The sequence below is a fragment of the Leucopleurus acutus genome (assembly GCF_964270905.1).
Source record: "Leucopleurus acutus genome assembly, chromosome: 4".
Classification (NCBI taxonomy): Eukaryota; Metazoa; Chordata; class Mammalia; order Artiodactyla; family Delphinidae; genus Leucopleurus; species Leucopleurus acutus.
The window spans coordinates 3,574,819-3,596,516 of NC_139146.1; the positions used below are offsets into that span (position 1 = coordinate 3,574,819).

A 21,698-nucleotide genomic window follows, 5' to 3' on the forward strand; every position below is an offset into this window, starting at 1 on the left:
GGGGACACACAGAAGCCAGGCGAGCGGGACCTTAGGCCCTGGAGGGCAGTGGCCTCTCCCGCTCTCCTGTGCCTGTTTGCTCTGGAGCAGGCCGACACAGCCTCGGCCCAGCATCAGTAGAGACTTGAGGGCCTCTTAGTGAATTCTGAATGAGAGAAGGGACAGTTCTGACAAGGAGGCTGTGAAATACTGGGTTTTGAGATCCGAATATTAAATAGTTAAATTTCTCTTTCATTTTAGAACCATTTAGGAAAAATGCATTCAAGTAATTTCTAAGTGTCCACTGTTTCAGAAGATAGTAAATTAATGAGAAAACACGAAAAATTAAACGGCTTGATATAATTCAAAACTTCAGTGGATTCCTCTCTTTCTGAAAACAATGAATAAAGGAAGAACAGTTGCTGATGAGGGTATTTCCCACCGTTGGGAACGTTGGGTCCCAGCCTTCTCCCACCTTCCTTGTCCCGCTCCAACATACTTTCAAGACTAGAGACCGAGAGTAATTCTGTTTGACTTGCGGGGACCTTCGGTCGTCTTCGGTCCGAGAAGGCCCACGCGACCGGTGTGTCGTGTCCTTAACTGCTGAGGTCGGGCCCCTTTGGTTGAGCTAAGCCCAGAGGGAGGGCCGTGGAAGGACTGCTGCCTGGGGAGGGACAGTGGGTCCGCAGTGCCAGCACTTCGCTCAGACGTCTGTGCCTGAGCCTCGGCTGCCGGCCAGGACCCTCCGCGTGGGGAGCCGTGGCTGGGGTCTGCGGCCGGGTCGGGCCAGGGTCGCGCCGCCTTCGCTTACGCATGGGTTTCTGGCCGCTTTGTCGAGCCCCGAGTCAGGCCCGGTTTACTGGAGAAGCAGAACCACGTCGTGGGGCAGGGGCATGTTGTAGACGCGAGACCCTGTGGGGTCGTGGGAACCGGGGCAGACGCGTGCCGGGGGGCCGGCCGGCATCAAGGGGAGCTGCACGAGGCCCGGGGGCGAGGAAGGATGCTGGGAACCCCCCTGCCTCTCACTCCCCAACGCGGGGCCCCGTGCGGGAGGCCGGACCGCGGCTCCATGGAGCCGCACGCGCCTGGCCAGGACCCAGAGGCGCCGGGCAGGGGACCCTGCAGGAGCGCCGATGAGGAAGGCCTGCAGCCCAGCACTTGCGAGCGCAAGCTGCAGCGCCTGGCACCCTCCCGATGTCCAGGTTGCTCACAGACTTCTCTTGTGGCCAGTCCTAGCCCAGAAGCACCCAGCAAAGGGAGTCTGGGGGGGTGCGTCCCAGCCTTGCCGAGGGGATGCAGCGTAAGAGCACCACCACTGCTCCTGGGTCGGCTTGACATCCACGCACCTCTCTACCCGCAGTGGATTTGCAAACGGAGACGGCGGCAGAGTGGTGGTTCAGCGTAACACGGTTCAACTGTGACTGCTGTGACGGAAACTCCCCGACTCCCCAGAGGGTATGACGTCCTCTGTCCACTTTGGGGTGACCTCGTTCTCTTCTGGCCAAGTCACACTCTCCCCTTTGGGAGCCTGCCACTAGAAGATGAAGCCAGGGTCAACTGCCGTTAGCACTTCTCTGTTAGATGGTAGGGGACGTGAGAGGGAAGAAAAGGACTCGATTATACGTACACACATAGAGCCCTATCAGAATATGGACAAGAACCTCGTAAAGGGCTCAGTCCTCACTTCCACAAACGGTCCATGGTCCCAGCTGGTATTTATAACTTCCTGCACGTCCCCTTTGCCTTCAGCAAGCACCTTGGTTGATGGTCCAATACAGTGGCTCAGCTTTCCTTCCTGAAAGGTCTGGGCTCCAGCAGGACTGCCTGTACTGGACAGTGGCAGCGTCCCGCTGACTCGAGTGCTAAGGACGCCCCAGGGATCTGCTGGACCTGGATGTGCTCTTCTCCCCGTGTGTGGTCACAGCTTCTTGGTGGGCGGGACCAGTCACCCAGTCACTGCAGGGACCACTAGTTTGTCTGTTGTCTCCACTTCTCGGTCAGTGGAGCCATCGCTGTGTCCCTTAGAGGGGACATTCTGCCCCTAGAGAGTAAGACCTGTGCGCAGCAGAGCCAACATTTCCAGGAACGGAAGCAGAATTTTAGTGAGCGGATGCCTAGGGGTAATAGTGAGTGGAGTCACTACCATTTCACCCCTGGGTTCCCAGACCTGTGCTCGGAGATATTCTGGAAGATCCCACCCCCCAACCCCACAGGTGTGCCCAGTCAGGCCGGGCCTGAAACGGAATGTTCCGAAGGGACTGCGCTGGTCTCTGCTGCGTCGGCTGCTTCAGGGTGACGAAGACAAGGCGAGACCAGTGAGCTTCATGAGCACAAACCCATTGCCGTCAACTTCAGTTGCTGTAAAATGAGTTCCGGGGTCAGAAGCAAGGCTTCCAGCCCACGCATGACGGTTTCTGCAGGAGCGTCGTGGGCAGCGGGTTTACTTTATCCCCTCCAGTGAGAATAAAGCGCTGCCCCTTCCATGGTGCACGTGGTCCAGGCATAACCTGTGAGTAGGCGGCTGGCTGACAGCCCAGGGAACAGTGTCGTGTGCAGGCAGGACACTCACAAGTGCCAGGAGTCGGATGGCCCTTGTTGAGAGGAAGTCCATGTTGCCGAGTTCCATGTGTCACCTCCGCCCCTGACACCAGCTGCCTGTGCAGGAGTCCATTCACACAAGAAGTCTGGGCAGAGAAGCTCACTGACGTCTATGTAGCGGGTCGTGTGGTTACCTGATGGTGATTCTGGCGAGGCTGCCCCTTGCTAAGCATCCACCCGACGTGCAGGTGCTCACCTCGGGAGCCCTACTCGCAGCCCCTTCCGCAGACCTCCTTGCTGCCAGTCCCTCTCGAGTCTTGACCGTCCAAGCAAATGCCAGGCGTGCCCACGAACCAGTGCAGAGAGAATAGGGGCACAGGCTTCTGAGCCACTTGCTGACTCCCCTCGCTTACGTCTTCAGGGCCTGATGGAGCCCAGTGGACACACGCCTGCTTCGATGCGATGCCACGTGTTCCTCAGCGGGTTGGATGACCCGGAGCCCTTGCGGGGCAGCTCGGGTTGATGGTAACCTGGTGCTCTGCGATCTAGTGTTTAGACTGTACTAGGGCGGCGGCGGCGCGCCCAAGGCCATCTCTCACAATGAAGTGGTTCTCAGCAGAGGCTGCCAACGCTGCGCCCTGAGGTCCTGCGGGTCGGCCCTGAGCTTCACCTGTGAGAGCCTGCCAAAGGCTTCTGTTTCCAAGTTCTAGAGCAGGGTTTCAGCAGAGGAGAAGCAGCACCACGAGGTGGAACGGGAGATTGATTCCAGGGGTTCGACCTCACACGATGGCGGAGCTGTTGAAGGTGTGCCCGAGCACCTGGTCAGAACGGCCGTCGGGAAGGAGAGCTAGAGGAGATAAGGACACGCCGTCGGTGATTCTCTGCTCTCCTCCCCAGCTCTGTGTCTTTCTTAGCTTTCCACGGGACCCTCGTTACCTCCTAACGAAATCCCGACCCCAGCCCTGACACCGGACCCCTTGACATCCTGTTACAGCCCCCAGGAGGAACCCTGGACTCTGTTGGTCCCAAGAGACCTGCCAGTGAGCGGGTCGTCCTGTGGGCTCAGACTGTGGCCCCCGACTGCTTGGTTTGCTGCTAAGTTGGCTGACGTTCTTGTAACGTGATTCCATCAGTCCTGCTCTCTCAGAAGAAGGTGGGCCATGGATTCCAGGCGTGGATCTCAACCCCTGGGTAGCCAGGGGCACGGTCTACTTTTTCAGTTCAGAATCAGGTTTTCACTTCATCCTTCATCAGGATGGGGTCTCGGATGAGTCACCTGCTCTCTCAGCATCCTCGTTCCTTTCCTCTGAGATAAGGATACTGCTCTGTGCCCGCCTCCGGGCGGCTAAGACGGCCAGCAAGGCAGAGGGTGTAAGTGCAGAGCTGGCTTCCTCTTCTTACAGCCTTATCCCACAGCGTACAGATACAAGCATAAAAAATACTGCCTGACACATAGTGAGTGCTCAATAAATACTTGTTGCATGAATGAAATGAAATGTTCCCATTTCTGACTGATGTAGTCATTAATTCTTCTGTTCATTTGTTCGTTCAGTGTTTACTGAATTTGATGTTCTAGAAAATGAGCTAAGCACTGAGGGGTTCACGGCCCCCCAGGCTGCTGTGAGCAGCATCTTTCCAGGATAAACTAGGACTTGCCCCACCGTCCGTCTGAAATCTCTCAGCGAGCCCTGGGCCATGGGGCAGCACGTGGTCTTTCATGGTTTCGTACTTCCTTCCCCATGTGCCACGTGCCCACTGTGCTAAACTTAAAAAACCTTTTATTATAAAATATATTTATAAAAAAGTGCATAAAATATGACTTGCCAGAGTTACCTCTTCGGTCACCCTAGTCTCTTGCTTAAAATCTTTCCTTGACTACTTTATCAGGATTTAAAATTCAATCGAAACTACCAGTCTTTCCATTCCCCCCCCTTAGTAAATAAATCTTTGTGGGGAGAGTAACATGCAAGTGTGACCACGGACTACAAGTCACAGCCCAGTTTCCAGTGAGTTCTGCTGTGTGCAAGGTCAGCCTTTTCTGCCCCTTCTCCCGCCGTGTGCAGCCGCTTGCTTCATCCATGGTTTCTCCTTATCTGTCGCTCATTCCTCGTTTAGGTGTTCATTCCTCACGTGTGTTATGAAAGCAAATGTATTCCAGATGTGTCCGGGGGTTGAGGGGAGTGCAGAGATGAATCAGACACGGCCTCCAGGACCTCATGATCCAGCAGGGCTGAAATTAATAAGATCGCTCATAGTCACTAGTATTTATTCATCACTTTTAAGAAGCCAGCCATCCTTCTGAGGGCTTTGCATTGAATTTCAGTCGATCTAACAGTTCTCCCTTCTATAAATATTTGTTACTGGCCCTGTGCCAGGTAGTTTGTTAAGTGCTGGGACAATCGCATCCAACAGGGCGGCCTCCCTTCCTGCAGGGGACTTAACAGCCTGATGTGGGACAGGCAGACAAACAGAGGTGACAATACAGTGAGATAAGTTTTGTGTTGGGTAGTGTGGAAGCAGAGGGGAGGGGCATTTCACCTGGTGTCTTAGCTCAGGCTGCCGTAACAAAATAGCACAGACTGGGTGATAAAACAGTAGGCATTTATTTTCTCAGAGTTCTAGAGGCTGGAAGCCCACGATCAGGGCTCTGGCATGGTCAGCCTGTGGTGAGGGCTCTCTTCCTGGCTTATGTACATCCGCCTTCGCCCCGTGTCCTCACACGGTAGGGAGAGAGTGTGGGATCTCCCTCTTTCTTTTCTTCTAAGGGGATTGCGACCTCAGTTAACCGTAATTACCTCCTAAAAGTCCTTTCGCCAAATACAGTCACATTGGGATTTGAGCTTCAGCACGTGAATTTGGGGGCACCCAATTCAGTCTATAGCAGTCAGTGCTGGTGATCCAGGGAGGGCTTCAGGGAGGAGGTGCTGTGAGTTAAGTCCTGAGTGATGAGAGCACGTGCCCAGGCAAAGGCAGGAGTCTGAGTGGGATGAGTGCGAAGCCTGGGTGAGAGCGGCGTGTGAGACCCCGAGGTGAGGGAAAGTGGGATCTAGCTAGGAGACTACAGACAACCCGGTATTTAAGTGTGGGTGCATGGCAGAGCCAGAAGGAGGTGTGAACCTTTCTGAAAATTCCACGGATGACCTGGGCGAGGGGTGGCCTTGGGTTGGATCTCGAACCTTAGGAAGGGTTTGTGCGCGTGGCGATGCCCGGAAGGAAGAGGACATTGCAGACTTGAAAGGACTTTAACGTGAAGGCGTGGGTGGGAGTTTTCTCTGGCGAAACTCTCTGCGAGATGGGGGTCGTGGTGCCCGGCAAGAATGCAGCAAGGATTCGACAGCGTAGGGTCTGCAGGTGCTGGGCCCGTATGGAAGAGTCCAGAAGCGGTTTTTGTAAATATGGCATTCTTAGTCACTGCAGTTGAAAGCTCTTCGTTGAGCTTCCGCTGCCCAAGCCTTAGTTATTTTTCCCCTGTTTTTGCTAACTAACGTTTCCCCAGTTACTTGAAGGCAGAAGCCTCTTTCTCATTTATGAATATAATAATGTGCCCTGCAGCCCGTAGGTAGTTCTCAAGGTAAGGCTTTTGTAACCAGGGTTTTTACTTTTATTTCTTATTTTTGACAGATTATGACTCAGATGCAATGAGTAGCTCTTATGAATCATATGACGAAGAGGAGGAAGACGGAAAGGGGAAGAAAACGCGGCACCAGTGGCCCTCGGAGGAGGCCTCCATGGACCTGGTAAAGGACGCCAAGATCTGTGCCTTCCTGCTGCGGAAGAAACGCTTCGGGCAGTGGACCAAGTTACTCTGCGTCATCAAAGACACCAAACTACTGGTAAAGCCTTGCGACTTGGTTGCTCTTGTGTAGAGTCGGTAAGATGTGGTCGGCCGTCTAACTGGGTGGAATGTACACCCAGGCGGGTGGCGGTAACATCGGCGGGAGGGAGAGGGAACAGCGGTCAAGGGCTGGCCCGTGATGGGCCGTCAGTGAGCCCTGGCCGAGGCTACCATGGCTTTAACGCTGTTGGTTTCGCCAGCCCCCCTGAAGCAACCAGCGGGCAAAACCATCCCCATCTGGAGCCAGCGTCTGCGGTTCATGTCAGTGGAAATGCACGCTGCTTTAACTTGCCAGAGGTCGCAGGGTGGATTTTCTCATTTGTAGTGAGTCAGTGAATTCCTCAAAGCCAGGTCATCGAAGTGGGCCGGGCAGGCCAGGCGAGGTCTGGGGGAGAGTGCCCAGGAAAGGAAATTCTTTTGGAAAGCAAAAGGCTGACTCTTTTTTTTCTTTTCTTGTAACTCAGAGAGGCAGAATAGAAAGACAGAGTAAGTAACAGAGGAACGGAGACAGGAGGACAGAGACCCTTTGCTGTACGTGTTAGTCTACCAGGGAACCCAGTAAGGAAGCAAGAGCCTTTGAGACACACCGTCTGTCCCTCCTCCTTCCTTCCCAGCTGTAGAAACCATGGCTGGTTATTGGCATTGTGAATGTTAAGAGTGTGTTATTGTATTTTGTTTTCCCTTCAAATTAACCTTGAGGAAAAAAAATCACTCAGAAGTATATTAAAACAGAACACATGAGAATGGATGATTCTGTAAGTCACTTTTGGAGCAGATAACCCCCTTTAAAAAAAGAGTCTCATCTGTGAATTATGGGAATCTGATTTACTAGATTCTTAGGACATTGTATGTTTTTTAATTAATGGTTTTGTTAAAAAAAAATTTTTTTTTTAAACAGTGCAAGTACATGTTTTTTCCACATGTGTGGCCTGAATTTCTCCCAAATTTAGAATATGCCAAAAGTGATGATGCCATGGGGGAATTTTAAAGTAAAGAACGAAAGAAAAAAAAAGATGAAAAAGATTAATATGGTCCGTATTTACAATCTGACATAATGGCTGCAAGAAGTGGATATATTATATAAACATTTTAAAACTGCACAGTCGACTCTCATGTAAAACGCACTGTGGGCAGCTTGCGGTGGAGGGTAGGGTTAGCGGACATCGGACCCTCTGCCCAGCCCCCGCTCCACCACCCCTGCTCTCGTCTCCTCCCTCCCTCCCTCCCTCTTCATCTTCTGTTTCTTGCATCACCTACCGGGTTTCCCATCTTCCAAACCAGGATGATAATGCCTGCCATTCATAGGAGTCGTAAATATTTAAGAAGAGATTAATGGAAAGCCATGTGAAAGCACCGTCTTTGATGAAATGCAGAATCAAAGTTTCATTAAGAAGCATTTTTTCGTTCAAAAATGACCTATGATCCAACCGCCCAAATGACCCCTGTTGATGGTGAAAAAAAAAATCGACAGAACAGAAAGCCAGCCTCTTCCCCTAAGTGCTCCCGGCCTGTCTTCGCACAGGCACCACCATGACCAGCTGTTTTGAGTAGCCTTCCAGAACCTGTTCGTTTCTATGCCCAGGCAGCTCTCTGGTGGACAGACCCGTTCGGTTCCCTCACTTGTGGGGACGGCTGCCGGCAGACAGCTACCCAAGGTCACGTCCCTTCCCAGGGCGTCTGCATCCGCTGTGATCCTGAGTGTGAGTGCCCCGCCTCGTGGGACCAGCCTGCAGGCGCGGTCCAGCTCCAGATCTCCCGTGGGGTTCCTCAGGGCCTTGTATTTGGACTGCACTGAAGCGTACCTTCTTCCTGTACCCAGTCCCCGTCCTCCTACAGGTTTAGCTCTTAAATAAATGCCCCTTAATAAATACCCCGTTTTACAGTCATCTTCCCTGGGAATCCAACCTGCAGGGAGCTCCAGACGTTACTGTATGGTATTACTGATAACATGTCCATTTTGAAGTGTTTAACTTAAGCAAAAATATAAGCTATAAAATTTCCTGGGACTTCCCTGGTGGTGCAGTAGTTAAGAATCCGCCTCCCAGTTCAGGAGACACGGGTTCAAGCCCTGGTCCGGGAAGATCCCACATGCCGCGGAGCAACTAAGCCCGTGTGCCACAACTACTGAGCCTGTGCTCTAGAGCCCGCGAGCCACAACTGCTGAGGCCCAAGCGCCACAACTATTGAAGCCCGCGAGCCTAGAGCCCGTGCGCCCTAACAAGAGAAGCCACCGCAATGAGAAGCCCGCGCGCCACAACGAAGAGGAGTCCCTGCTCGCCACAGCTAGAGAAAGCCCGTGCGTAGCAATGAAGACCCAACACAGCCAAAAATAAATAAATAAATTCATTTAATTAAAAAAAAAAAATTTCCTTTCCAATTCCTCCTACTGTTAGTTTCCTTTTCACTTTTTTTTTTGCACATACCGAGAATGTGAAAAGTCTGGTAAATGGTAAACATTCATAGCAACCTGAGATTAGTTGTTTTTGGTGTATTTTTTTTTCCTTTTTAGGCAGGGTGGCCATCAGTTTTACTTCTTAAAAAAGTGGGTATCTTCCATACCTGTGCCATTTAGGAGCCAAGGTCTTAGAACCGTAAAACAGGAAAGGGCTCTAGAAAGCATTTCTGAAAAGAAGCATCTGTTTATTCATTCCTTCGTCAGTAGGTGGATTAGGGTCCTGGGTGCAGGCTCTGCACTCACAAAGTTTGGGGCCAGAGCCCTGGCTCTGCCACTGTTCAGGATGCCTGATTTTGGACTAGTTTCCCAACCACCAGAACCTCCATTTCCTAATCTGCAAAATGGACAAACGTGACGATTAAATGAGATGTATGAAATGCCTCACATAAGGTAGACACTCAATATTTGGTAGCCCCTGTTATTGTTGCTAATTCTTTAATAATAATGTAATTCAATAAAATAATAATAAAAACAGCAATAAATCATTTCACAAAAAAGGAAGCAGGCTCAGAAGTCTTAAACGACTTGTGGGAACCCGGATTAAATTAGTCGCAGAGCTGGGACCCAGACACCTGAACTCTTAGAGCACGTATTGCCATTACGGGCTGTGCTTTTGGTCCCCAGTAATGCAGTGAGCCCTGGGCAGGAGGGGAAGCCTTTGGACAAAGATCTGGTTTGAGAGGTCTAGATCAAGCGAGAGTGATGGGAACTCAGTGTCCGTGTCCCCACAGCACTGAAAGCTCTAGGGCGAATGTCAGTGATGCAGACGGAGCAGCGTGCGTTTTGGACCCTCTACTCAACCAGAAAGCACAGCTTTGCAGACTTTTTTGTCCGTTATATGTTGATATGTATACTCTTCATAAAATCATTCACCTGTCTTTCAGAAGGAGGATAGGGATGGGATAGGAGGACAGCAAACAACATAGGTTGTGGAGTAAAGTATCCAAGGTCCTGTCTGCCAATAGGGCGGCAGCGCCGTTTCAGCAATTCTAGTATCTTCGTGTCGCTTAATGGGGAAGCTCCACTAGAACATAAGCTCCATCAGAGCAGGGACTTTGTTTCCCACCGACTCATCTCCTGGGTGCTTGGTAAATTCTGCTGAATTAATGAGCAGATGTTTTTGCACGCACATGGAGGGGAGGTGCTGGTGTGGAGCGGTGCTCTGTATGTGAGTCCCAGTGTCTGCAGGTCGCTCTTCCCATCTCTGAGTATCTCCACCCTTCAGTCGGACCTCCAGGTGCTTCGCCAGTACTCCTGTTTTCATTGTGCCGGAGTTTTATCAGTGTTTCTGCTTGGACTTCCTTACAGCCTAACTTTGATTTCTCCTGTCCAATGCAGTGCTACAAAAGTTCCAAGGACCAGCAGCCCCAGATGGAACTGCCGCTCCAAGGTTGCAACATTACATACATCCCAAAAGACAGCAAAAAGAAGAAGCACGAATTGAAAATTACTCAGCAGGGAACAGACCCACTTGTTCTTGCTGTCCAGAGCAAGGAGCAGGCCGAACAGTGGCTGAAGGTAACTTGTTGCTTTTGTTTCTGAGACATTTTCTTTCCCAAACCTCTTTCTGAGATCTGTTTTATTGAATTTGTACTTTTTTCCAGGCGTAGGTGAACAATGGATTAACCTGAATAGTTTTGTCTTTGATAGTGGAATATTCTGATTACTTTGAGGTTAATCACTTTAAATTTTGTCTTCAAAAGGCAATATACCCCCTGTTTACAGGCTGCTTCTAGAGGTTTCTTTTTTTTTTTTAACAACTTTATTGGAATATAATTGCTTTACATTGTTGTGTTAGTTGCTGCTGTATAACAAAGTGAATCAGCTATACGTATACATATATCCCCATATCTCCTCCCTCTAGCGTCTCCCTCCCACCCTCCTTATCCCACCCCTCTAGGTGGTCACAAAGCACCGAGCTGATCTCCCTGTGCTATGCGGCTGCTTCCCACTAGCTATCTGTTTTACATTTGGTGCTGTATATATGTCCATGCCACTCTCTCACTTTGTCACAGCTTACCCTTCCTCCTCCCTGTGTCCTCAAGTCCGTTCTCTACGTCAGTGTCTTTATTCCTGTCCTGCCCCTAGGTTCTTCAGAACCTTTTTTTTTTAGATTCCATATATATGTGTTAGCATACGGTATTTGTTTTTCTCTTTCTGACTTACTTCACTGTGTATGACAGACTCTAGGTCTATCCACCTCACTACAAATAAATGAGTTTCGTTTCTTTTTATGGCTGAGTAATATTCCATTGTATATACGTGCCACATCTTCTTTATCCATTCATCTGTCGATGGACACTTAGGTTGCTTCCATGTCCTGGATATTGTAAATAGTGCTACAATGAACATTGTGGTACATGACTTTTTTAATTATGGTTTTCTCATGGTGTATGCCCAGTAGTGGGATTGCTGGGTCATATGGTAGTTCTATTTTTAGTTTTTGGTTTTTTATTTTGCGTTACGCGGGCCTCTCACTGTTGTGGCCTCTCCTGTTGCGGGGCACAGGTTCCGGACGCGCAGTCTCAGCGGCCACGGCTCACGGGCCCAGCCGCTCCGCGGCATGTGGGATCTTCCTGGACGGGGGAATGAACCTACGTCCCCTGCATCGGCAGGCGGACTCTCAACCACTGCGCCACCAGGGGAGCCCTATTTTTAGTTTTTTAAGGAACCTCCATACTGTTCTCCATAGTGGCTGTATCAGTTTACATTCCCAGTGCAAGAGGGTTCCCTTTTCTCCACACCCTCTCCAGCATTTACTGTTTGTAGATATTTTGATGATGGCCATTCTGGCCAGTGTGAGGTGATACCTCATTGTAGTTTTGATTTGCATTTCTCTAATGATTAGTGATGTTGAGCATCCTTTCATGTGTTTGTTGGCAATCTGTATATCTTCTTTGGAGAAATGTCTACAAAGCTACAGTAATCAAGACAGTATGGTACTGGCATAAAAACAGAAATATAGATCAATGGAACAGGATAGAAAGCCCAGAGATAAACCCATGCACATATGGTCACCTTATCTTTGATAAAGGAGGCAAGAATATACGATAGAGAAAAGACAGCCTCTTCAATAAGTGGTGCTGGGAAAACTGGACAGCTACATGTGAAAGAATGAAGTTAGAACACTCCCTAACACTATACACAAAAATAAACTCAAAATGGATTGAAGGCCTAAATGTAAGGCCAGACACTATAAAACTCTTAGAGGAAGACACAGGCAGAACACTCTATGACATAAATCACAGCAAGATCCTTTTTGATCCACCTCCTAGAGAAATGGAAATAAAACCAAAAATAAACAAATGGGACCTAATGAAACTTAAAAGCTTTTGCACAGCAAAGGAAACCATAACCAAGACGAAAAGACAACCCTCAGAATGGGAGGAAATATTTGCAAACGAAGCAGCTGACAAACGATTAATCTCCAAAGTATACAAGCAGCTCATGCAGCTCAATATCCAAAAAACAAACAACCCAATCCAAAAACGGGCAGAAGACCTAAATAGACATTTCTCCAAGGAGGATAGAGCTTTCTCTTTTACTTTGATTTTCTGGTTTCACTTTATTGTATCTGGATGTCAATTCTTTTTTATTTATTCTGCTTGGGATTCCCTGGGATTTTTAAATCTGTGGATTGGTATTTTTCTGTTTTAGAAACAATTTTCAGCCATTTCCCTTAAAATATAACTTTGCCCATTTCCTCCTCTCCCCCAACTAATTTAAATATATGTTAGACTTTTTCACTATATTCCACTTTTATCTTCTCTTTGTGTTTTACTATCCTTTTTTTCCCTTTAGTCTGGTTAATTTTTTCTTGTTACTTTCCAGCTCACTATGTCTCTCTTTAGCTGGCTCTAATCTGCTGTTAAGTTTGTTCCCGTTCACTGGATTCTTAATTTTGTTTATGGTAGTTTCCAGTTCTTGAATTTCTGGTTGTTTCTTTTTAGGAATGTTTGTTTGGCTTTTCTCTCCAATAACAAGCACATAACAGACATAATTGTTTTGACAGTGGTTTTGGTTGAGTTTGAACCTGGTTCTGTTATCTGTTGTGCCTTTTCTTGTTCATGTCATTTTGTCTTCTTGCATGCCCGGTTATCTAATGATCATGCTGGGCATTATATTTGGAAAAAAATATTATAATCATTTTTAATAACAGCTTATTGAAGTATAATTCACATTTCATGCAATTCATCCTTTTAACATCTGATTCAGTGGTTTTTAGTATATTCACAGAGTTGTGCAACTATCACCATAATCTAATTTCAGAACATTTTCATGAACCCAAAGAGAAAAGCTGTCCTCACTATGCTAGCGGTCATTTCCCCCAGCCCCATCCCCAGACAACCACTCATCTGCTTTCTGTCCCTACAGATTTGCCAATGCACTCATACAAAATATGTCCTTTTGTGACTGTCTTCTTTTACTTAGCATAATGTTCTCAAGGTTCACCCATGTTGTATATGGATTAATATCTCATTCCTTTTCATTGCTTTTTGTGTCATTTCTAAGAAACCATTGTTTAATCCTAGGCCTTAAGATTTACACCTATATTTTCTTGTAATAGCCTTATAGTGTTAGCTCATAAATATAGTCTGTGATCCATTTTGATGTAGTGTTTGCTTGTAGTGTGAGGTAGGGGTCCAATTTCATTCTTTTTCTTGTGTGTGTCTAGTTGTCCTTAAAGAAATAATTTGATTCTCAGCGCAGTGCTTTTTTCTATCCAAGAGCATTTGCCTGTGCCACATGCTTGAGGGGGCAGTAGGTCTCCAAAATCAGTTAAATTTAATTTCAGAGCTTGAGATTTTCAGAGCCATCCAGGTGACTTGAAGTCAGCCTGCAGTCCATTCAAGGGCAGGCTTATTTATTATTTTTTTTTGCGGTACACGGGCCTCTCACTGTTGTGGCCTCTCCCGTTGCGGAGCACAGGCTCCGGACGCGCAGGCTCAGCGGCCATGGCTCACAGGCCCAGCCGCTCCGCAGCATGTGGGATCTTCCCGGACCAGGGCACAAACCCGTGTCCCCTGCATCGGCAGGCGGACTCTCAACCACTGCGCCACCAGGGAAGCCCGGGCAGGCTTATTTTTATTACAGTCTTACTCTAGCTACTAATCTTGGGGCCCTAATATTAAGCGTGAGGGTTTTGCCAGGGGCCTTATCCTTGGCGAGCCCTGGACTCCAGCTTTCGGTCCCTATTCCGCCGGAGCTGTCAGGGTGCTACCTAGCTTCTTGGCTCCCTCCTCTGGGGGGTATCAAAGGCAGTCCCGGCTGCTGGGCTGCTTCTCTGGATTCCCGTATACTTTTGGATCATGACCAGGTAATTCCACACTATGATAATAGCTCTTTTCTTGCTCTTAGGAAGATGCTGTGTATATCTCATCTTGCTTTCCTCATTGTCTTTATCAGGAGAATTGGTCCAAACCTTCTAGTCCATCATTGCCTGCTAGTACTTGCTTTGAAAAACCGGTTGGGAGTGGGTGGGAAAGCCTCATGAGACATTTTATCACAATGATTCTTGTAACATGCCAGCATCCTTTAAACTTTGAGCCTCACTTCCCTCTCATCCCCCAGGAAAGTATAAGGGTCAGACTCTGTGATGACAGCAATGATGGTTTCTGTTGGCGCAGAACACATAGATGTGGCTTTTCTCATCTCTGTAATTTGGGAGATGGAGCAGAGCATTTTTTTATTTAATGGGAGTCCTGTGATCAGGAGTTTCTGCTGCTGAATTTGCTTAGCCTTCCAGACACAGAATCTTAATACGTTACATGTCAACCACTGGTGTTACCAAAGTACTTTTCCATCATTATTATCTCTTAATCCTCAAAACCGCTGCCTGAAAAAGGTGTTACTATTGGCCATTTCGTTTTACAGGTGAGATACCAAGTCCCAGGTAGACGGGATGTCACAGTGATCAACCGGTGATGGGGCCAGGAGTTGACCTCTGAATTTCCTGACGTCATTTTCATTTTCATTCTGCTGGGCCATCTTGACAATTTGCCGTTCTCTCTTTTTATTCCTCACTTCTAGGTTCTTAGCACCATTCCTTCAGTAAGGAGGGAGAGAATGAGGAGGTAAACGAGGAGCCTTATATGTGATTCTGTTTTCTTCACCTGGTCCCAGTCTTGGTTACCTGTATCTGGCCTTCTGCATTTTTGTGTTTACCTGTTCCCTAGTGGAGAACCCAAGAAAGGACACTCTGAAACCTAAGCTTTCTTCTCTTTTCCATCTGTTCTCGCAGTCTGTTGAGTATTTTATGCGTACTAACGAGCAGCTCCCTTGTTAATGGTATTGGTCTAACATGAAGTCATCTAGCGTTCACTGGGTTTTACTGTTTCACTGGGAAATAGGAATGAGCGGACAGTGCAGCTCACAAATAGACAAAGACAAAACTTTTTCAAGATGTCAGATGCTGATGGGGTGAAATAGTCTTACACCTTATTGCAGCAGATGTGAGATACAGATCACAGGCCCTTAGCTGATTATAGAGTGATGACTCTGTCAATGGGAGCTTAACTGCAAAAACTCTTTAGCATTTGCTGATATTGCTTTAAAAAGAAGTAAATACTTGGTAAGTTATCTTTTTCTAAAGGGTTTAACTTGATTAATTACTCCACTTAATGTTTGTGCTTTACTTCCATTGCATATTGTAATACAAGAACCTAAGAAGTCTTCATTAGAAATGGAAGTCTGATGACAAAACTGCTTTCAATCTATCAGTTACAGAATTTTAATTTTTTAAAATCAGCAGAGACCTGAGACGTTTTAGTTTAGTTTCATCCAGATATTGTTGTTAGATTGGCTGCCTTATCAGAATCAACTGGAAATTAAAAAAAAAAAACAACCAATAAACAAAAAAACAATCCTAATCCCTAATGATTAGATTCATTTGGGACCTAAGAACTTTTTTTCTTTTTACTTTATATCTTTTACCCTTTTTAAGATCCAAAAAGCCACAGATGTAATTGAAACATGCCTGCCCTATTAATTCTCTCTCCCTCCCTCGATTGTGTCTTTTTATTCTTTTTGAACCATTTATAAGGGCTTTATCATTAGTAAAGATGTTAATCATTAAAAATAAAAATTCTCTCCGTCTTCCAAGGTTACTTGTATCTTTGAATTTGGTCTTTATTATTATCTAGGTGTACTTTAGAAATACTTTTTACTTACAATGTCTGTACTCATAAACAAGAAATGATGTTATTTTTCGTGTTTAAAATTTCCACGTAAATGGCTTCAAACTGCACGTGTTCTGCATCCAGCTTTTTTCCCTCATTTGCTTGCACGCTCACTGTCACGGGCAGTGTTCAGTGAGCATTCTCGTGCGGGTCACCTGGTCTCGGCGTCCTGGTTTCTCTAGGATGGAGACTGTATGTTGGAATTGCTGGTGTTGATATGTGCACACCTTCAGCATTACTAGAGCCTCGCAAATTGTTCTCCAGGGTTGTTTGTACGGTTGTCCTTCTGCCAGCAATGTGTGAGAGCAATCACTTTGTATGTCTCTCTTGAGTTTCTTTGTACCTATGCAGCAAATAGAAATGCAAATTTCAATACCCGTCCCCCCACCCTCATAAAAAGGGTGCAGAAACAAGGTTCTGCACCTTGTTTTTTTTTCCTAAACAGAGTATCTTGGAGATTTTTTTTCTCCAAGTTAGAGGATAGAGCACTTTTCCCCTTTTACAATACATAGCATTTCATTTTATAAATAGAATATACTTTAAAAAAATCTTATCTTCTATTTGTGGATATGGGGTTGTTGTCATTCTTTTGATGTGACAGGGAGTTCTATAATGTTAATCCTGTGCCCGCATCATCTCACAGTTTTGCTAGTCTGTAGACTGTATTTCCAAACAGAGGAATTGTTTACATGAAGGTTATAAGCAATTGTAATTTTGAGATACAGTTGAATCACTTCGTAGGTTTACCAGTTTACCTTCCCACCAACAGTATGTGGGTGCGTTTCCCCCCACCAGTGTGTGAGTGCCTTTTCCTCCCAAAAGCATGTGAGTGCCTTTTCCCGCTACTGTCCTGCCAGCAGCCTGTGTTATCAACTTTTGAATTTTTGCCAGGCTGATAAGGGAAAATGATATCTCATCTAGCTTTAATCCGCATTTCTCTCATTATGAGTGACATTGAGCATCGTTTTATAGGGTTCAAGAGCCTATGGCTGTATTACTGTTTCCGTGAACTGTCTGTTTATATCCTTTGCCCTTTTTGTAGATATTCTGCGCAGTAATCTATTTTTAAGGAACCTCCTGATGCCCGATGCCAAGCCAGGTTTGGTAATCACAGCTCTAGCTCAGCCTACTCATTTCCACTCGGATAAAAGTCCTCATGGAAGAGAGCATTTGAGAGCAAGTAAGTGTTTCTGCAGGCAGATAGGCTGTTAAGGCAAATGGCATTCCACAGCCATTTCCACTAAAGTTTTATTTGACTCTTATAACTGCTTCTGAAGTTCATTATAATAAATATAAAGGAGCCGGGAAGGAGAAGGTGGTGAGCCAGCACTGTGTAGAAAGACAGTGTCACTAGAGCTCAGGTTGGAGTCCGACGCTGAGTTCTGACCTCAGCCCCGCCAGTCACTCGCTGAGTGTCTTAGATGAGCTATTTGACTTCTCCGTGCCTCAGTTTTCTCGTCTATGAAAATGCGAGGGGTTGAAAGTAGTGCCTGCTTTTTAGGGTTGCTGTGAGGCTGCAACCGTGTTAAGATATGAAGTGTTTAGAAGAGCAGCTCGCCTGTATGAGCACGTATGTAGGTGCGAGCTGCTGTTATTGGTGGTGTTAATAAACATACGAGCTCCTGTTGAAATCCGTTTGGAAATCAAGATGACAGCAGGATGTTTTTAGGGGCCAGAGCTACGAGTGTTCACAGCCCTTCCTCCCACCCTCCTTTGCCCAGACCTGCAGGGAGTCTGGGAAACATCCTCCTGTGTGCCCATAGGGAGGAAACCATGTGCCAGTCATCTGCCGTATCCCCTATTGCAAATAAATTAGTAAACATCCCAAAACAACTCTTAAAGGTCTATACCAAAGAGAATGTTCAAGGGAAATTGGCTGCACTGTAGACACCACTGTCCTTTTCTAGTGAGAATCCGTGAGAGTCCTAATGCTGACCTTGGTAAATTGCATCCGTCCTTTTCTTGCTTTTCCCCCCCATTCCCTGCTGGGGAATGTAGGGGTTTTACAGCACCTCCTGGTTTCAAGCAGTTTTAGAGGAATACAGTTGAAAAGAGTTTTCAGCATGATTTAATGTGCTGGGAGAGTATCGTTGTGGTTTTGCCAGACTTCTCAAGGAGGATCACAAACAAGTTTATCGTATACTTGAGCTCATAGAACCTGACCCTGTGTGTCCTTGAAGAAAGGTTGATCTTAGTTCCCCGACCAGGGATCAAACCTGCGCCCCCTGCAGTGGAAGAGTCTTAACCACTGGACTGCCAGGGAAGTCCCAAGAAAGGTCTTTCGTATTCTCCCAGGCATCTCCCCTTACTTTGTTTCTTCCTGAAGAAGGGCCTTCATGTAGTGTCATCATTTCATTTCACCCTAAAGAAATTAATAAAATAAAATGATTTCTTGTAGAGCAGACCTTCTGGAAATAACTCCTTTCAGCTTTTTGTTTGTTTGGTTTTTTCTTCTCCTTTCAGCTTTGACTAGAAATGTCTTTATTTCACCTTAACTTTTGGTGAGAAGTTAGCCATCACTTGTATCAATTGTGCCTTTGAATGTGATGTGTCATTTTTCTTTTTCGTGGCTCCCTTTAAGATTTGCTTTTTTAATCTTTGGTTTTCAGCACTTGACTGTGAGGTGTCTGGGTGTGGCTCTATAGGTTTTTATCTTTCTCAGAGCTTTTTTTTGTTCTGTGGGTTGATGTCTTTCATTGGTTTTGGACCGTTTTTGGCCATTATCTTTTCAAATATTTTTCTGGCTCATTTTTTCTCTCCTCTCCTTTTAAAATTTGTTGGTACATGTTAGGTCATTTGGAATATCCCATGGATTTTGGATTCTCTGTTCTGTTTTTCTTCACTCTTCTGTGTGTTTCAGTTTGGGTGGATACTTGAGATTTACCCATCCTCAAGTTTATTGGTCCTTTCCTCTTCTGTGTCCAGTGTGCCCTTAAGCCCATCTTATGAATTATTCTTTTGTGACATCCTATTTTTCATTTCTAGCATTCTTCTTTGGCTTTTTCAAAAAAAATAGTTTCCATCTCTCTTCTGAAATTCTGTATCTCTTCACACATGTCTTAATGCCTTTTTCACGATCCGTTTTGACTTCCTATCATAGTTATTTTAAAGTGTTTTGTAATTCTGGTATTTGGATCATCTCTAGGACTGTTTCTATTGAATTTGTCTCATGAGTTTACATTGTATTCCATCTGCTTTGTGTAAAAGAACAGTAGAGACTGAAGTAATTACTGTTTCCTCCAGAAAAGGATGTGCCCCTTCTCCCGTCTGCTGCTCATAGGTGGGCTGCCTCCGTCTCACTAGTTGAGGCAGACCTGGACTGGGCTGCAGCTTTACTTTCATTCACTTTGCTATTGCCTTCACATGGTTTCAGGGCTGGATCCGGAATTTTCCATCAGCGTGGCTCAGGTTCTGAGCTGTGGTGGAAGTCTGGAGGTCTCTGTGTGCTACAGACACATGCTAGCTTTCTGGACCAGCTTGGTTTTCTTTTTGGCCTGATGCTGGCCAGCTCTTTGGTTTGCTGGGGTATTCTCTCTGTTCTCTCTGAAAAATTCTCTCTGAATTTTTTTAGAGCTCACCCACCTTGTTTTAGTTGTCAAGGTGAGAGTGGTGGCCTGCGTGCCTTTCTATGTGGCAACCAGAAGTCAAGATACCATGTGCTGCCCCTTTTTCTTCATCAGTCTTGCCAGAAGTTTATCTATCTTATTAGTTCTTTCAAAAAAACCAAATTTTTCCTCTGTTGATTTTTCTCTATAGTACTGTTGTTTTCTATTTTATTAAGTTCTCTTCTTTCACTTTGTTTTGGCTTAATTTTCTGTAATTATCCCAACTTCTTGAATTGTGTACTTAGATAATTGATTGTTAGCCCTTTCCATATGTGTGTGTGTGTGTGTGTGTGTGTGTATATATATGGATTTAAAGCTATGCATTTCCCTCTAAGTACAGTTTTAGCTGCATCCTCTATTTTGATTTTTTTGTGTGCGTGTTTTTTTCATTCAGTTTAGTGGGTTTTTTTGTTTTGTTTTTTGGCTGCAGTGGGTCTTTGTTACTGAACGTGGGCCTTCTCTAGTTGCAGCGAGTGGGGACTACTCTTCGTTGCGGTGGTGGGCTTCTCATTGTAGCGGCTTCTCTTATTGCAGAGCATGGGCTCTAGGCGCATGGGCTTCAGTAGTTGTGGCATGTGGGCTCTAGAGCGTAGGCGCAGTAGCTGTGGCACACAGGCTTAGTTGCTCCACAGCACATGGGATCTTCCCAGACCAGGAATCAAATCCGTGTCCCCTGCATTGGCAGGCAGATTCTTAACCACGGCACCACCAGGGAAGTCCCCTATCATTCAATTGAAAATATTTCCTAATATCTGTTGTGATTCCCCTTTTTACTAATGGTTTATTTGGGAATATGTTGCATAGTTTCCAAGTATTCAGTGATTTTTTAAAGAATTACCTGATTGTTTTACATTTCTAGTTTAATTCCACTCTAGTCACAGAAGTTTATATGTTTCACAAAGTAGAAATTTATAGACTTGGTCTATTGCTCAGCATGTAGTCAGTTTTGGTAAGTGTTCAGTGTCTACTTGTAAGGGATGTGTATTATGCATTTGCTTGGTGTACTCTTCTATGTATGGCTGTTAGATCACAGTCATTAATTGTCATGTTCAAATCTTCTATATCCTTACTAATTTATTTATTTGTTTTATCAGTTACTCAGAGAGAGAGATGTGGGAATATCTACCACTTTGATTATGAATTTATCTATGTCTTTTTTATTTCTGTTAGTTTTTGCTTAGTATTTTTGAGGCTATGTTATTTGTTGCATACAAAATTTAAATGGTTATATTTACTGGTAGTTAAAACCTGAAATGTCCCTCTTCCTCTCAGTGTTTCTTGCCTTAAAGAATTACTCTCTGATTAATCTGTAGATTAATTATCTTCCTTAATGGTACCTTTTGATGAACAGGAATTGTTAAATCTGAAATCTGGTGTACCAGTCTTTACTTCTGTAGTCAGTACTTTTTGCATCCTGCCCACCCCACCCCCCCAATTTTAGCATATTCCAAGCCACCAAGATAGAACCTGCTATTTTCTTCCAGAATTTTACTGGCTCAGTCTTTACATTTAGGTCTCTGATTCATGCATGTTGGTTTTCATGTACAGGATGAGATACGGGAGTCCAGATTCATTTCCTTCCATATGCATAGTCCGTTGTTTTAGTACCATTGGAATGAGCTTAATTGCCACAATTGGAAATCAGTTGATTGTGTAATGCGTGGGTCCTTTTCTGGGCTCCTCGTTCTGTGTCGTTCGTCTGTTTGTATGTCCTCACGTCGCTGCCACGTTGTCGTGATTGCTGCAGCTTTAGAGAGAGCCTTGAAAACGGCTAGGACGTGGCTTCCAACTTTTTTTTCTAAACGATTAAAACCTTTGAAGTCATAGTTTTATGTGTAAGAAGTCAATGCTGTCATCATGTTTTTTTATTTCACCTTGTCAAGGCCACATCTTTATGATTGAAGTAGATTCTTCTTCTTAAAGAACTATCGTAAAAGAAGCAACCCTGCTTTATCTTGATGATAGCGTGTTAGAGTGGCAGAAGATTGAATGAAAAGTCTGGAAATCTGGAGTATATTCTGAGAATGCCTTTAACTCATTATGATATTTTTGGTCAGCAAACTCTTTCCCCTTTATCTATCAAGTGGAAATAACACTGACCAGAATGG

The 21,698-nt window shown here is 45.8% G+C and overlaps 1 protein-coding gene across 1 annotated transcript in view; it reads left to right on the forward strand.

The window, feature by feature from the left end:
• The window catches only part of AFAP1 (actin filament associated protein 1), a 149,306-nt gene that overhangs the window by 72,600 nt on the left and 55,008 nt on the right, over positions 1 to 21,698 (forward strand). The window contains exons 5-6 of the mRNA XM_082838332.1: positions 6,139 to 6,350; positions 10,146 to 10,325. Of these exons, the coding sequence (XP_082694458.1) occupies positions 6,139 to 6,350; positions 10,146 to 10,325 (392 nt within the window). The remainder of the gene's footprint in view (positions 1 to 6,138; positions 6,351 to 10,145; positions 10,326 to 21,698) is intronic.